Source organism: Triturus cristatus, chromosome 6, assembly GCF_964204655.1.
Source record: "Triturus cristatus chromosome 6, aTriCri1.1, whole genome shotgun sequence".
Taxonomy (NCBI): domain Eukaryota; kingdom Metazoa; phylum Chordata; class Amphibia; order Caudata; family Salamandridae; genus Triturus; species Triturus cristatus.
The window spans coordinates 761379934-761395367 of record NC_140589.1 but is presented as its reverse complement, the minus strand read 5'-3'; the positions used below and the strand labels follow the sequence as shown (position 1 = coordinate 761395367).

General features: G+C 44.2%; 2 protein-coding genes across 2 annotated transcripts in view; one reads left to right on the top strand and one right to left on the bottom strand.

Annotated features, from left to right (window-relative positions):
* Positions 1–15434, bottom strand: part of CEP85L (centrosomal protein 85L) — a 464377-nt gene that overhangs the window by 191584 nt on the left and 257359 nt on the right. The gene's annotated exons all lie outside the window — the stretch shown is intronic.
* PLN (phospholamban) lies at positions 12604–15422 on the top strand. The gene is made up of 2 exons (XM_085611286.1): positions 12604–12737; positions 15010–15422. The coding sequence occupies exon 2, from the start codon at positions 15119–15121 to the stop codon at positions 15275–15277; it is 159 nt and encodes a 52-aa protein (XP_085467412.1). The 5' UTR covers positions 12604–12737; positions 15010–15118; the 3' UTR covers positions 15278–15422.

The following is a 15434-nucleotide window of genomic DNA, read 5'->3' as shown; positions in this document are numbered from 1 at the left end:
AGGACTGACAGGAGAAGGCTTTTTGAAACAGTATGCAATCTGAAGATGTAAAACAGTAAAAAGAAATGACAATATTTATATGTGGCGCAGCATATTGAACCGTAGCATTTGCATAATGCTTATTAGCTGTCATTAGGAATAGGTACACAAATAATCTAGTTGGCATACATTAAAACATCACCACAAACAAATATGTTGCAATATGGTACCATAAGCATCACAAATGAAGGATTCAAAGGATTTATATCTATGTGCCCATCGCAGTCTGTAAATATTGCCAGCCCGTGCTTTTTCTTGAAAGTACAGATTTGAATACCAAAAGCCTTTGATTGTAAATTGCTCAAAAAATGTTTCCAAGAGTGTGGCTGGGGCAGTGCGGAGTGTGGAGGATCACAAGGCTCATATACACAAGAAGGACCGCTGCCGCATTCGCCCATTTACTATCGGGAACATATATTCAAATCCCCTTGCAACCAAATCGTAGACAAAAATAATGAGAAACATGCTCTGAAGCTGGGCTCTGACTCCTCCTGGAGAAAGCCCAGATCATCTCCATTTTAGGGCATGGAGGCAGCAGCTGCATGAGTGTTTCTTGGCACTGGCATCAGGGTCAGCTGCTATCCCGCTCTGACAGCACTCTACCGTACACTTCTCAGCACACTTGTACGATTAAGAGGGGATTGGAAATCAACCATGTGTCGCTGCTTTTCTGCGCTTTCCCAGCATGCAGTTCACATAAACCTGTGTCCAAGGTATACGCCTCTTTGTGTTGAGCGGTTAGGTAACTGCTACCTACTCCAAGGTTCAGAAAACCACACCCTGAGCCAAACAATAATGAGAAGAGAGGAAACACTCAAAGAATGCATAAAACATGAGCAAAGCAAAGGGGGCTTTGTAGTGTCCAATTCAACACAGTCCAACTCTCTGGCAAAGGCATTAGCACCAAACAGTATTAGACCGAGCCTTGCTTGTACATCAAAAATACATGGATATGCCATAGAGCTAGATGTAAATATGCCAAGAATAGCATAGATTTCTAACGGCACAAAAGTCATACTCACAACTGCACACATTAGCCAGAACACGTCATACACATCCAGCACAGCACAGACCGATCACTTAGGCGCATATCACAGTAATAGGAATCTGTATGTGTAAAAGGACCCTTAGCTGTCAAGCCAAAGACATCTGCTCACACTCCAAGCTAACATGCAACTAACCATCTAGTGGAGAACCCAACAGCATATGTCAACTTTAGCTACCTAACAAATAAATACATCACTGGCCGATGGTCAGTGCAGAACCACAACCTACATACAAAACATCAGTGCAGCTCTGCACCCTTACCCTTCAAAGCATCAATCCACTAAGTATGAAATATTCAATGAACTAAGGGACATTCCTTCACCATACGGGCAGCACACTGCCTCAAATGTATTCAGGATTCTGTATACAATGGATACCTCTCACCCTTTTGGAAAGTCATTCCAGGAATGCCGAAGGCTCTGTGAAGCCATACTACTGGCCAGCTCTATGCCATCAATGTCAAATAGCAATCCAGATCTGGTCAACTAAAAATGGCGTCCCCCGCACATCATTCGCACAGGGTGAAAATATCCCTCTTTTGGAGTAAGTTAACTCTGAGCATCTAGCGCTGTAGACTACAGGCTTCCCAAGCAGCAAAGATACCACAGAGTAAGGGACACAGCAGTCTTTCAACAGGAGGTGGTAAGAGCTGCCAAAACTCCAAAGGATTAAATCACATTCTACGGCTGCATTTTTGCTCTCATCAATGACAGCAAAACAGCAGTCAAACTATTCTGCCTCTACCTCCTTTCCCTATCCCCCACACCAGTTATATATTTTACATGTATATGATACTTTAAAAATTCAGATTTCAACAGGCAAAATTCTCCTGTCCCAAAGCATTATGATAATTGTAATAATCCATGTGCCTTCAATACAGCTCCTACTATGAATATTCACTCTGCTCTGGACTCACCAGAGCAATGCAGCTGTTTGAAAGCAGTTAAATGTGCATACAGCATAAAGCTTAAGGACCTATTTAGACAACAGCCTGTGCTGCATGGGAACATCTCTGGTGTGTCACAACCATTCACCTGGAAGGGGGGCTCTACTCACACCTCATCACCCACTTCCAGTTGCAGCTCAAAATGTGTTTCAATCCATTAACAAGCTAGTGACTGACCAACAATGATAGCAACACAAAAAGATGATGGATGGAATACTGAACATTGTCAAACATTCACCCCCAGTGCAGAGATCTGGGTCTAAATCCATGGTTTTATTTCCTCACTGTGCCATTCCAGTTTCGACCAAGCCATATGCAAATCAGTCTTGACCCTGATCCCCAGGGGAACAGTCCAGCACGAACTGCCAGGCCAGGTACTCCCTGGATTGAAAACAAGCATCCTGGGACCAGTTTAGGGGTATCACCCCTCATCGGCCAGGCTAGCTTAAATCCAATGGCATAGTGAGCACAGGACCCACGTCTGGGGATACCCTTCTGACTTAGGGTAACTATAGCAACACAAAAAGATGGACGGAATGCTGAACATTGTCAAACATTCACCCCCAGTACAGAGATTTGGGCCTAAATCCATAGTTTTTTTGCTCACCATGCAATTCTAGTTTGGGCCCTGCCATATGCAAATCAGTCTTGACCCAGTCCCCATGGGAACAGTCCAAGCTGAACAGCCAGATCAGGTCCTCCCAGGTCCAGAAACTCAACCATGTTCTCCTGAAGGTCAGATATATCCTCCCACTGAGTGAGGGGACACCAGGGCCAACTGGAGCCGCACAGGACCGATCCCCGGGGTACAGGAGCCCTTGCAGCAGCCAAGGAATGCGGTGCCCAGTCCAGACAAAAACGCTGAGGAAGACCGACCTTCGCGTCAAGGGACTTCAGGAAATGTGAGACCCACTTTGTGAGTGGCCCAGGTGTCCTGTTTGCCACTCTTCTGCAAAACAAAGACCAAGACGTGAGTCTGTGACTGCTGTCACCCGACGCCTCAAAGAACTTATGCACCCGCCCTCCAGAGCCCAAGTCCAAGGGAGGTGACGGTGCCAATGGGGTCTCAAGACCCACAAGAGCCCAATCCACACTTGGGTTTGGCCAGACTGAACTTCCAGTCGCTGCCTGCAGACTCTTTTTGCAGGCCGCCTCCAACCGCGAGAGACTCCTGCACTGGAATCCGATGTCAAAAGACACAACCGTACCACCGCACCCAAGCCCCAGAGCCCGTGAAGAAGTGGACCAGCTGGGCCTCCATGAGCCTGAGCATCGCAAGGGTTGACCCTCCCTGTGGCTTTCCCTCGACCGGTCCCCCAGTCGCAGCTTGCAGCCTCTTTGTAACCGGACCGTTCCTCTATTTAAGTGAATGGGTCACCCAAGCCGTGACACACCTGTGCACCCGAACACCCCAGAGCCTCCCGAGGTGACCTGTTGGTGTGGCTTTGGACTTGCCCCATATTCACCTTAAGTCCAGAAGAACAGTCCCGTAAGTCGCTGACAAGTGCCCAAATGCAATACATGTTTTTCCTACATAGGATAACATTACTGATCCCGAAAATGCACAATGTTTATTTTTGAAAAATGTAAAAATTCATAACTCGAAAACTACCCGATTCCGATGATCTTGGTATCTAAATTTAAATTAATGTCCGTGTTTTTTTTTTTTTTAATTGTTGTCAGATTTCTTTTTTAGGTGGGTGTCTAATTTACTGCCTTTGTGCATGCAATAAATGCTAAGGCCTAACCACTGATATGCCTAACTGCTCACCCACACTACCACAAAAGAGAGCATATGGGGTGTCATTAGTGACTCTGTAATTCCTTTGGTGTGTGCCTCGACTCGTTATACAGTTTAACTCTTTTGGGTCCACTACATGAGGAGAGCCAACTTCCTACGGAGGGAAACATGAGGGAGTAAATAGAGGACATGAGAGGCACGAATGGAGACTTAAGCAATTGAGAGGTATATACAGCTAGGTTCCTGGCCTTTTCCCTGCTGGACACTGACCGATGGAGCACGCTGGATGCCCCTTGGTGAAGTCTCTACCTAACAACTAAACCTTGCTAATCCACCCTCCCAGTTATTTTTTCTCCTTTTTTTCTTTGAAGCGCCATTGTTCCCCAAAACGGCACAATAAGTGACATGGCATCCTGGGAAGGTAGGGTTGTGATGCAGATGTTTTTCTTTGTGGCCTCCGCTGCCTTCCTACCTTTTTCTGGAGTGTTTTTTTATATACTTTTTTTTTTTTAAACAGTTTTATAAAGCACATACTTGATCCGAAGGTATTAGAGCGCTTTACATCAACACAAGTTACATTACACAAAGACACATTCTGTTTTTTGGTAGGCTCAGGGAAATTATGTGCTTTGTCCAGAATCACAGGATGTTGAGCCGACCTGGTTTCCCAGTTCCAAATTCGGCAGCTCTGACAGTTAGGCCACATCATCTCACCCAGACTTACTGGGGTCACCATCCAATCCCAGTTACCAGCTTTTTTCAATTCACGGGAGCACATGCCCTGCTTCGCGTCCTATATTCCATTTCCCTGCCAGCACCTACCATGGTTTCCAATTCCGTGACGTGGTGGAGGCTGGGAAACGACTGATGAAACAACACAGCAGACCTTCAACACACGGCACCGCCACTTCCCTTCTGCCCTCCTTTTGCCAGTGCCGGCTTTGGAGCAGTGTGACCGGTGCAGCCGCACTGGGCACTGACTTGTGGAGGTGGCGCTGACCTCAGGGGAGGGCGCTGTGTTTAGCAATAACTTATGCTTGGAGAGATGAGTGGTACTTTTGTCCGGTGATAGTGAGAGAATTCGAGGAAGCGGTCATGGTGTGTGGGGGCCCAAAAATGATTGTTGCACCAGGCGCTGCCAGTGCTAAAGCCGGCCCTGCCTCTTGTTGTGCTCGAGTTCCCTTCCCTGCTCACATGATGAACACGGTATTGAAAGAGATGTACACCAGCATACAAAAAAAATAAGATTTTTTGCAAGAGGCTCTGAAATTTTTGACGAATTGCCTTTAGAACGCTGCTGCCCGCACCAGTGGATCTGCACAATAGAGACCACATTTTCTCTCAGCTGGTATTGATACACAGCAAGGCTTACACTGACCACCACTTTAGTTCGTCACACGCGTAATTGAGAAATGTACTGTACTTAGTTGTATTCAATTTTGAAACCACTTTTGTTTACACATATACCTGTATTTTGTAATACAAGTACCAGATGGGTACTGCTTTACCACAGCTCATAATGTAAAACAAATGGAACTGGCCCTTTAAACAATATTGCATGTGACTGTGACCTTGCCCAACACCATGCTCCACATTCGAAGGTTGTAACAATACTTCAGGCATGCCCCTAAGCTGCTTCACTCTTCACTCCTTATAATCTGTTCAACTGGAACAACTCCTCAAGAAGCAGGTTTTCTTATATAGTCATGACGAGCACATCATGTGCGAGTCATTTTATGTAGATAATCACAGTGCAGAACCACATGACACTGGTCTCGCCCCTGTCCTCTAGCCGCGTTCTCTTCATTAAGTTTAACCCTAAAACATATTTCTCAAGAGCTAGGTTTTTAGTCTGTTCCTCAAATGGAGACAATTTCACCCTCTCACACAATATGAAGAAACGTAACTCCAACTTTGCACGCTTTGCCTGATCACACCCACATGAAGCGGATCAGCATTGTCATCGACACTAGGTAGAACTGTGTCCTGATGAAGTAGACAACAAATAAGTAAGAAAAAGCTAAAACCATTTGCTAAATGGAAAAAAACGAAAAAATGAGTTTGCTGCATGGAAATTGCGTTTTTCACAAAAGTCAGGAACCCATAGCTGCCATTAAAACTAAGAGAGAAAGGCACCAATTCGTGAAGAAAACTGTGATTTTCATGAAAATCACGATTTTGAAAAGGGGAAACAAGGATCCCACTGTGCACAGCCAAGGCATTTTCACAGAGGGGTTGCCAATCCACGGATGATGGGGAACTCCTGTGACCCAATCAAGCCGCACTCTGGGGTTGGCTGCTCGCAAATGTTGGGTGCATGGCCTAGCCAAAGGCAATTTTGTTCCCCACATGATACTTACCATGCCAGACAGTAGCTGACTATGCTAACTATCTGCCAAATATTGTGGAGCTCTGTCCACGAATTGAAAAGTTGAAGGAAAATAAAGCAAGAACTGGCAAAGCCAATAGGTTGCACTTGTGGGCGATCTATTGGCTTTGCAAATTTTTTTTTTTAATGTTCACAGCATTGCGAGTTGCTGCACTACATAGCTTAAAGTAAAAACAATAAAAAAGCGATATGACGTGGCCAGACTGCGCCATAGCGCTTTTTTTAAACTATACACGCACAAACAAGTTAAAATTGTTATTTTCACTATATACTTAATATGCAATTTATATTATTGAACAAATACCCATTGCAGTTACCAGTATGTCAAAGTGTAGATCGCTGGAACACGGAGCATGGAGAGGCTGTGGCTTTATGGACAGAGCTGCTGTCTTTGGAGCTGGGGAACCAGGTACGAGTCTCGGCACTGGCTCAACATCCTGTGATTCTAGGTAAATCACAATCTCCCCGTGCCTGTAAAAATTGTGTCCTGGTGTAATGCAATTACTGCTCATGTAAAGCTCTCCAAGTCCTCCTGCTCTCCAAGTCCTCCCAGTCGACTTAGCGCTTTATAAAACAAGCTACGATGGAGGTAGGAAACTAGCGACAGAATGGAGAAGGCGCATGCAGTAACAGGAGAGAGATGGTGGGAGGGAGAGGCCAGCAATGAACGGGGAAGGGTCATGCAGTGACAAAAGTGAGTTGATGGTAGTGATGGGCATGCAACAAACAGAATGTGAATGCTGGAAAGTAAAATAAATAATGTTACAAGTGCAGGCCAATGGAAGGACACTGGCTGCCGGAAGCTCATGGGGCAACACCTGCAGCATGTGCTGCGCTTGTTCACTGCAGGGCGCATCATAGTGCTGTTCTAAGTGTGTCACCCAAATCACACAAACCCCAAGGGTGGGTTCGAGAAGAGGGAGTTACGGGTCATAGTTTTCCTTTCTCTCTGTCTCTAGACATGTCTAACTGATGCTGCTCTCACTATTCAGGTAAATCGGGTCCTTTTAGCATTCATGTTTTCCAAGGAGTGTTGATGTTAGCACATTAGCAGGAGATGGTCGTATTAGCATGTGAAAGGCTGTCTGTGCCCTCTCGCCCACTGGAGTGTTTAATCTGTGACTGCCTACAAGAAAGAAAGCCAATAACTAAATTTTATTTTGCAATTCACAACTGTCAGATATAAAGTAAAATTGTATGTCGGTTAGCAAAAACTGTTTTTACTGGTGCCTCCTTACAACAACAATAAAAACGGGAGAGTTGAGTAACAGACCTTACTTCTCTTTTCTATCAACATGTTTCGGGGCTTGAATACAACCACTATGGACTCAGGAATCTTCCCCAGGAATACAGGTATCTCACAAATATTGGGAAATAATTCCTGCTTCTGGCAGCATGGTCTCCAGCCTCAGAAGTGGATTGGAGGCAAGGTGGAAAGTTTACTTGTGTCCCAATACTTGAAGAGGTCTTGCAACATGCTATTGACGAGGCTGTCCGTACGTCCAGCATATAACACAGGGAGAGTCACTGCAATTGTAGCCTGCACTGTGAAACAGGCCGTGCCCACGCTGCCAAGCAACACTCACAGCTGATACAGCATGGGCTGCGGGTGTGCATGGGCCTTGAGACTGCGAACCACACACCCAACACCAAAGCATTTTCTGCCTCGCTACCAGTGCCAACAGGGCAGTGGGAGTGACTCAAAGTTAGCAAATCAAAAAAAACATTTTAAGATACTGGTCAATGCTTGGTACTGAAGCGGACTTCAGACATTTTTGATACACCCCCAATAGTTGCTTACCAAAGGTCAAGAAATTTGAAACAAATCTTAACTTTTCGTACGAATCAAGAAGACACCAGTTTTAAAGGAACATCACCATGTTACCACAGTGGGAACTGCAATTCAATAATAAAAGTCAAAACGTGATTTACCTGCTCAAATGTCCTTACATAAAAGTAACATTCGTACACGACAAGCCAAATCTCCTATCGCCAGTCATTTTCAACTCTTTCAACACAACATAAGTCAGCTACGTTTTCTAATTTTAGAACAGGTACCGATTTTGAAAGGACGTAATAACACTCAATTCATGTTACAAAGAGAAGTATACTGGATCAACAAACTGGATTCCAACAGTCCCAAAGGCCTCAATGAACGTTACGACCTTGGCTGTGTTTTGTAATGAGTCATCAACAATATACATTGATCAGATCAATCCCGGAACTGCACTTTTGATACCTGATCTTTAACTCATTTGTAATATGTGTAGGACCATTGATGTTGTATAGACAATGCATGTTTTGCTAATCATGACACGCTGCATTTTGACGTGTACATTGTTGTTAGATTAGTCTAATCAATTTTTATGATTATTTGACATTTCTTGTTACTTGTTGGTGAATTGCATGACAAATCACTTTAATCCTTTTCACGTTTAATACACGGTGCTCTCAAGCATCAGTTTTTATTTCACAGCTTTACATCTATTATACACCAATCTTGTTTTCTTCATTTTTGTTTTTTAAAATTGAACCGTGTGTGCAAAACCATCCAGACACAATTCTTTTAATCGCGCTCACACGATATACGGAACTACGAGTCTTTCTTCTCTGTAGTTCAAACGTCTCATTTTCGTTTACAGAATATACTGAACTAAGAGTATTTCTTCTCTGTAGTTCGAACATTTAATTTCCGCCACGCTCACGCGCACTTAACAGCCCATACGGCCCGGAGCTTTTCACTTCCGTCAACACCGTGTGAAACTAGATGCGACTCGACGAGTTTACCCACCGAAATATCATATCAAAGTAAGTCTAATAAACATGCTTGTTTGATTTAAATGATTAAAGGACTATCTGCGTCTACGCAGTAATGCTGATTATGTTTACAGTTTATTTTTTCAGATATCTGGCAACTAGGTCGCCATTAGTACTTGAGTACAATGTTTAGATGAACTCACGATAACACATGGGGTATTATTTTTTGGGATCACCTAAACTTTGACGCTCATTTTTTCCACCACGGCATTCTTGGTTGTGTAGATGATCCCACATGTGAACTACACCCACTACAACTCTCGTATATCTTTCACTGGTCTTTTCTCACATGGTGTTAACGCAGTAAATTTCACATTTACTATTGGAGTCACATGCGAATTCATAAATGTATTAATTTCCAGTCAGGTCCTTGTGAATGTCATACTTCAGTACAGCCACCACACGCACCGTTGTTTCGTTTTCACAGGTTTTTTCGCCACGTTTTTTCAGCATGACAGTCATACCACCAGCGCACAATTAATTTATTTTTACATTAAGTATCTGGCTGATTCGCTGTCTCCTTTTTTACAGTACTGGCCCCTGATGAAGGGCTCCACAGCCCGAAATGCATTGGGCAACTTGAATGATTGTTTAATTCAAGTATACACAAGGGATTCATAAATTTAACCATGGTACCGGAACAAATGTTTCTGTGAAGACAAATGTTTTTGAGAAGAGTAATAAAAGAAGATATCTTTGAACTCTCAATGTGAAAAAAAGTTTATTTTTACATGAAAAAAGATTGAACATTAACCACGAGTGCAAAAGGGAGACACACTCCTGAAACAGGAACGTGCATTTAAGTGCAACAGTGACAGCCAGGTCCTATAATTCTCTGTGGCCCCCATCAATGTGTGAGCTTGTCTGGAAAAGCAGCACCATGAAGGATGAGAAGAAAAGCTCTAAGTTCAGTCTGGACCTCCTGCAATGCAGCAAGTGTTACAGAGTGCCTCTGTATTTATAACTTTTATATAAAAAGTTTATCTTGGATTGGTTCGCTTTAGTTACTTAGATTATATCACTGCACTGAGTGACCTTTATTAAAATTAGTGAACCACAGCCTTTCTCTTGTGATAATGTTATTAATTACGGAGGCAAATCAGTTGTCGTGTTTCTTCTATACAAGCCTTTATTTTTTATAGATATAGCAATTTTATGATTGATTAAACCATACATAAGAAAGGTTGCTGTACAAAGTGCACCCTGAACTCTTTCAAAGTACTATCAGATGTGATGCTCATAAAAAAAGATGCACAGTGAAGAAAAGTAATTGCCTAGGGACAAACTGTTTGATCAAGCTTGGGAGCTAGGATGAAATGAGCAATTCAGATCTTGGATGGATATCACATTATTTCCCCCTTCTCCACTGATAACCGTTTTATTAGTGATCCAGGAGACAAGTCGCGGTCTATTGGCAAAGACAGAGCACAATTATGGTCTATTAAACTATATACAAAATAAGATTTTGTACAGTGCATATCCTGAATTGACTTATATCAAGGTGCTCTCAAACTTGATGATCACTGAAAAGTAGGCAAAGGGAAGAAAAGTCATTGTCCAAGTTGACACAGTTTGGTCAAGCTGGGAAGCTGTGACTGAAATCAGGGACTCTAGGTTGGGGCCCCACAGCTAGTTTTGCCCTGTGTCCAATAAAAGCTTTGAAGTGGTCTGGAAATGCTATGCAAGTGTATTCAAAATATACTTTCTTCAGACCTTTTGTGTATAAGATGGGGAACAGCAATGGAAACACCCTTCTTCAAAGAACAGCAACATATTGGCCAGAAAGAGTGAAAGCTTCACTCCTTCAGAGGACAGGTACAGCTAGGGTAGCATCAGCACGTGCTTTTCCTGTCCTGACAGGTACAGATCAGGCAGCAGCAGTGCAAGCTTCACTGCCTCACAGAATAGGGACTGTATAGCAGTAGCAAAGCAAGATTACATCTCGCACAGGAGGCAAAAAGTGCAAGCTTCCACTTTCCTCATAACAGATCCAGCACAAGCTTTCATTGCACACACAAGTACACTCAAGGTGTGAGTAACATGCAGGTTACAGACAGATCTGTGGAGTGGGTGCTGAACTCAATACATGAAATGTATAGGGGGAATGAGTAAATTAATATTCAAGTTCTGGTACCGTTCTCACGTCCTATTCAACATCGCACCCTGAAAATCCTATGGTTGTCAGTCACCCAGAAATCTGATGTTTGTGTTAATTCTTTAGTTTTCCATGCATTGAGAAATTTCAGAGACATAGTAGCTTCTTTTTATTTGGAGCATCCTCGCCAAAGCCTAAATACATATGCTTTAGACAGGCACACAGGTGTCAACCACTTTGAAAAGGTTGTGAATGCATGTGCCTCAGGCTCTGTGCAATCTAAGGCTCGTGCTGCTCCTGTTCAAAATGCTGAGGGATTGTAGTGTATGCAGTGGTAGAAGTGGGCAGGATCGGAGGGGCATGATGTGCCCATACTTTTTTAATTTAAGGAAAACAGTTCCCCTACTTTCTGTGAAAAGATAACCATCCCTGGAAGGTTAATTCCGAAAGCGGAAGTGCTTCAGGCGCAGTGTAAAGTAGGGAGTCTCATGTGCTGTGAAACAGAGGGAGGGGCAGATAGGTAAACAAGCCTTCATGCCAGGGTGTCTGCTGCCTGAAAGAAATGTAAATGTGCGCAATTAGTCAATCTGTAAATGTAAATGGAGCTCGGAAGCAGGTATTGGCTTTGATTAATGGAATCACTTGACTCTTCCTGATGACACAGATTTTTTTGAGTGGTATTGGAAAGGGGTTACCAGCTGAACAAAGAAGTGTGTTCTTTTTAAAGCGACATAACACAGGCCCCTGCGCCGCAGGGCTTTCAGGGGCCTGTGTTAGCCCCTCACTATTATATACTGCTCCAATCTGGATTCAATTCCTGGCTCTCTGGTTACAGACAGGGACCGCTGCATTAGCTAACAGAGATTACATAAAGTAAGATAGTGCCTTTCTCACTGATTAACTTAACTTGCATCCATTCTACTTTAAGAAGTGCCTTACTTTATAACCTACCTTAAGATGAAAGACCGAAAAAGTCACAGAATATTTTGCTTTTTTAGCCACGCCTTTGACCCCGCCCCCACTGTGACACGCCCAGCCCGGATTGAGCACTGCATCACAATTCGATTACTTTTTTTTTAATGCACTTCGACCGCTGGTTGAGTGTGTGTGTGTGTGTATATGTGTGTGTGTGTGTGTGTGTGTGTGTGTGTGTGTGTGTGTGTGTGTGTGTGTGTGTGTGTGTGTGTGTGTGTGTGTGTGTGTGTGTGTGTGTGTGTGTGTGTGTGTGTGTGTGTGTGTGTGTGTGTGTGTGTGTGTGTGTGTGTGTGCGCGCGCGCGCGCGCGCGCGCGCGCACTCACTGTGTTAGCGCATCACTGCAATACTGACTGACTGCTGTGCAACTGGAGTGGGAGAAGACGGGGGCGGGGCTGTGGTTTTCATGTAAAAGCCTGCTGAGTGTTTCTACAAACAGCAGATAAAATAAACTCGTAGAGAAAACTGGGCCAGGCAGCCAATCACAAGTTTGGAATGCGGGCTGACATCACGAGCCCTGCCTCTGAAACTTTATGCTTTTCCCCCGCGCCTCCTCCAATTGTTCCCATACGCCTGGTGTTCGGCTGGGAAGCCCTGTCAGAGACCCCCAGGCTCCGCTGCACCAGGAGAGTCCCTCCCAGAGCCCGGCACAGAGGCTGCCCATCCGCCTGCCCGCCACCGCCGCCGGAGGTAAGATGCTTGGCTTCCGCTGCAAACGTGGGTTAGTAAACACAGCACCATGCTCTGAGAGGGGGTGTGCTCCGGGAAACCCATCAGCTGTTAAATTAAATAAAGAAGGGAACTCCCGCCAATTACTTCTGCACATTAGACATCTTGATTAACAAACTGCGTCTTTTTTTTTTGGCAAACTATGCTTTTTCATTTTTGAATAAGTACCTCGCCTAGGTAGCGACCAATGTACATTTAAGCAACGTACTGAGGCGTTTCAGAGGCGTTCACCCAAAAGACCTTTCATTTTCTGGGAAGCACCCTTTCACACATCTCTTGCAGACAGTGCTATTTTCACAGGAAGGACCGACCCTGGTTTAATAGGCTATTTTCAGCTCTTTTTCTTATGAGTCTCACTCAAAACAAAAGCTTGCGTCCCCAAAAATAAAATAAAGCCTGGTACACGCTTTGTTAACTCTTTCCGACGTGCTGCAGACAGATGTGTAAGATGCAGACGGACAATGTTCGCCTAATGCCGTTACACATTACAGCGTTGGTCCGCCTACGAGCCAAGCTGGCGCATAAAATGTGTTGAGATTCCCTGGCCGGAGAAAAATTCTATTTGGACCCGTTCTGCCTACTGTTTCAACACTTTCCAGGACGTCGCCGGTCTATTTTATGCCCCTAGTTTTCGGGAACATGAAACAAGTTACCAGAAATTCATCAAACTAAAGCGTTTACACTTCCCCAGACTGTCAGATTAAGGCTCCATAGCTCTCCAGTGACACTTACTCGCTGACAGACGTTCAGTTTACTTTAACTTCTAGTCCTAAAATGACTCAGATTACTTACTGCCCCTCAAAAATGTTCATGCAGCCCAGACATTCCAAGCGACAGTTCTAGATGGACTAGTTGTGGTTGAGGGAGTGTGATGGGGTTGCTGTGAAAGCCCAGACCATTCACTGCTGCCAGACTAGGACTGAAAACTACGCTTTGCCTAGACTGATTAATTTGCAACTGTGTAAATTAACCAGAGGTAGCTGATGGTCGTTTCAATTTCTTTAGGAAAACCGTTTTGTAGATAAATATTCAGGGTGCTACTGCAGATGAGAGAAAATTGTGGGGGGGGGGGGGGGGGGTGTAGAGGACAAATGAAGGCAACAGATTCAACACCACGCGCCTTTGTGTCAATGACTGAACATTGCCCACCACACTGGGGTTTATAGCCACAGTATAGTTAGGTGAGAACATCTGCAAAAAGATTATGCTCCATGCAAGACCAATGAAGGATGGATGGATGGATAGGCCCATCATTAATGCACTATAGCAAGATTACGTGAGTGAGAATGGCATACATTTTCATTACCAAAAATAGTGACTTCAGTTATTTACTGGCTCTTTTCAACATCTTGTTTATTTGTGGTGCAGTGCGATGACGTGTTAATGTACAAAGTAATTTACAAATTTTGGTGCCAAGTGCCACTAATCCAGATTATCTGACGCCACTGCGTTCCAATGTGCTTCCTTTTGGGTGTAAACACATTTTTAAGGCTGGTTTAAGGCTGCCTTATTTCTTTGAAACATCTTACCAGGGTCTTTCCAATCCAGAGTACAGAAGTAAACCCATAACTGGTGGTGATGGGGAGAGGGAGGGGAGTGTTCACAGGCCTTTCTAAGGATCCAATTACTTTAGTAGATGTGTTTTTTTTGTTCATAATTCCACAATTCCTACATGTTTCATGGGGCTCACTTAACATATTGGGTAAGAACAAAAGAAGTAAACACAAGAGAAAATATATTTGTATGCTTGCGTGTACATGTAGGCACAAGTGAGGGAGAAATAAGCAAGGGGAGGTACTTAAAAGGAAAGGCCAGCAGAAATGTGTCCATGAGCCCCTTATTCTGGCTGATATTTGCTTCCTAAAGTAACTTCAGGGAAGTGCAGCTGGGCAGGAGGAAAAAAAGAAGCTATGCTCGCTCTAGGACACATCCGCTCGTCAATATATGCCTCATTCTGTGTTTTCAGTCTTGTAGGATGTTTAGAGGGCTCTTTATCATGAGGAGTGGTGAAACGTATTTGCAAAGGGTCATTATTCTGTAAATAGTGTACTGGACCTTATATTGCCATTTCCACTGATCACTGCATTCACATACTTATTTCTGCCATTTTGTGCCCCAACTCCACCCAAACAGCTTTTGCCCCCTCAGAGCCCACGTTGCTTTCATCGCCCTTTATATTGCTTAACACACTTTACATGTCTGTTTCTAACTCTTCACTCTCCTGCTTTCTCAGCTTCACAAAGACCCACTAACAAGAGAGAAGAGAAAGACCCTTTGCACTGCATCTGAGCCCTCCTGTCTGTCTCTCTGCACTGCCGCAATAACCCACCCACTGCCTAGCCATGGAGAAGGTCCAGAACATAACCCGCTCTGCAATGAGGAGAGCCTCCACCATCGAGGTCAACCCGCAGGCCCGCCAAAACATGCAGGACCTCTTCATCAATTTCTCGCTTATCCTTATCTGCCTCCTGCTCATCTGCATCCTCGTGATGCTCCTCTGAAGTTCTCCGCCACCCCGATTTTGGAATCCCCACCGCAATGCATAAAAACCAAAAATGACCCAAAAGCTCCCATGCCCCGAGCACCCTCTACGATCCATGGAAGCTCTTGCAAGAGGATTTGGTGCTTGGACTAAAGCCGCCTGCGACTCGTACTCCT

Bases quoted from the DNA above. Each gene is read 5' to 3' on its own strand.
- PLN (XM_085611286.1), top strand. From the start codon at position 15,119: ATGGAGAAGGTCCAGAACATAACCCGCTCTGCAATGAGGAGAGCCTCC.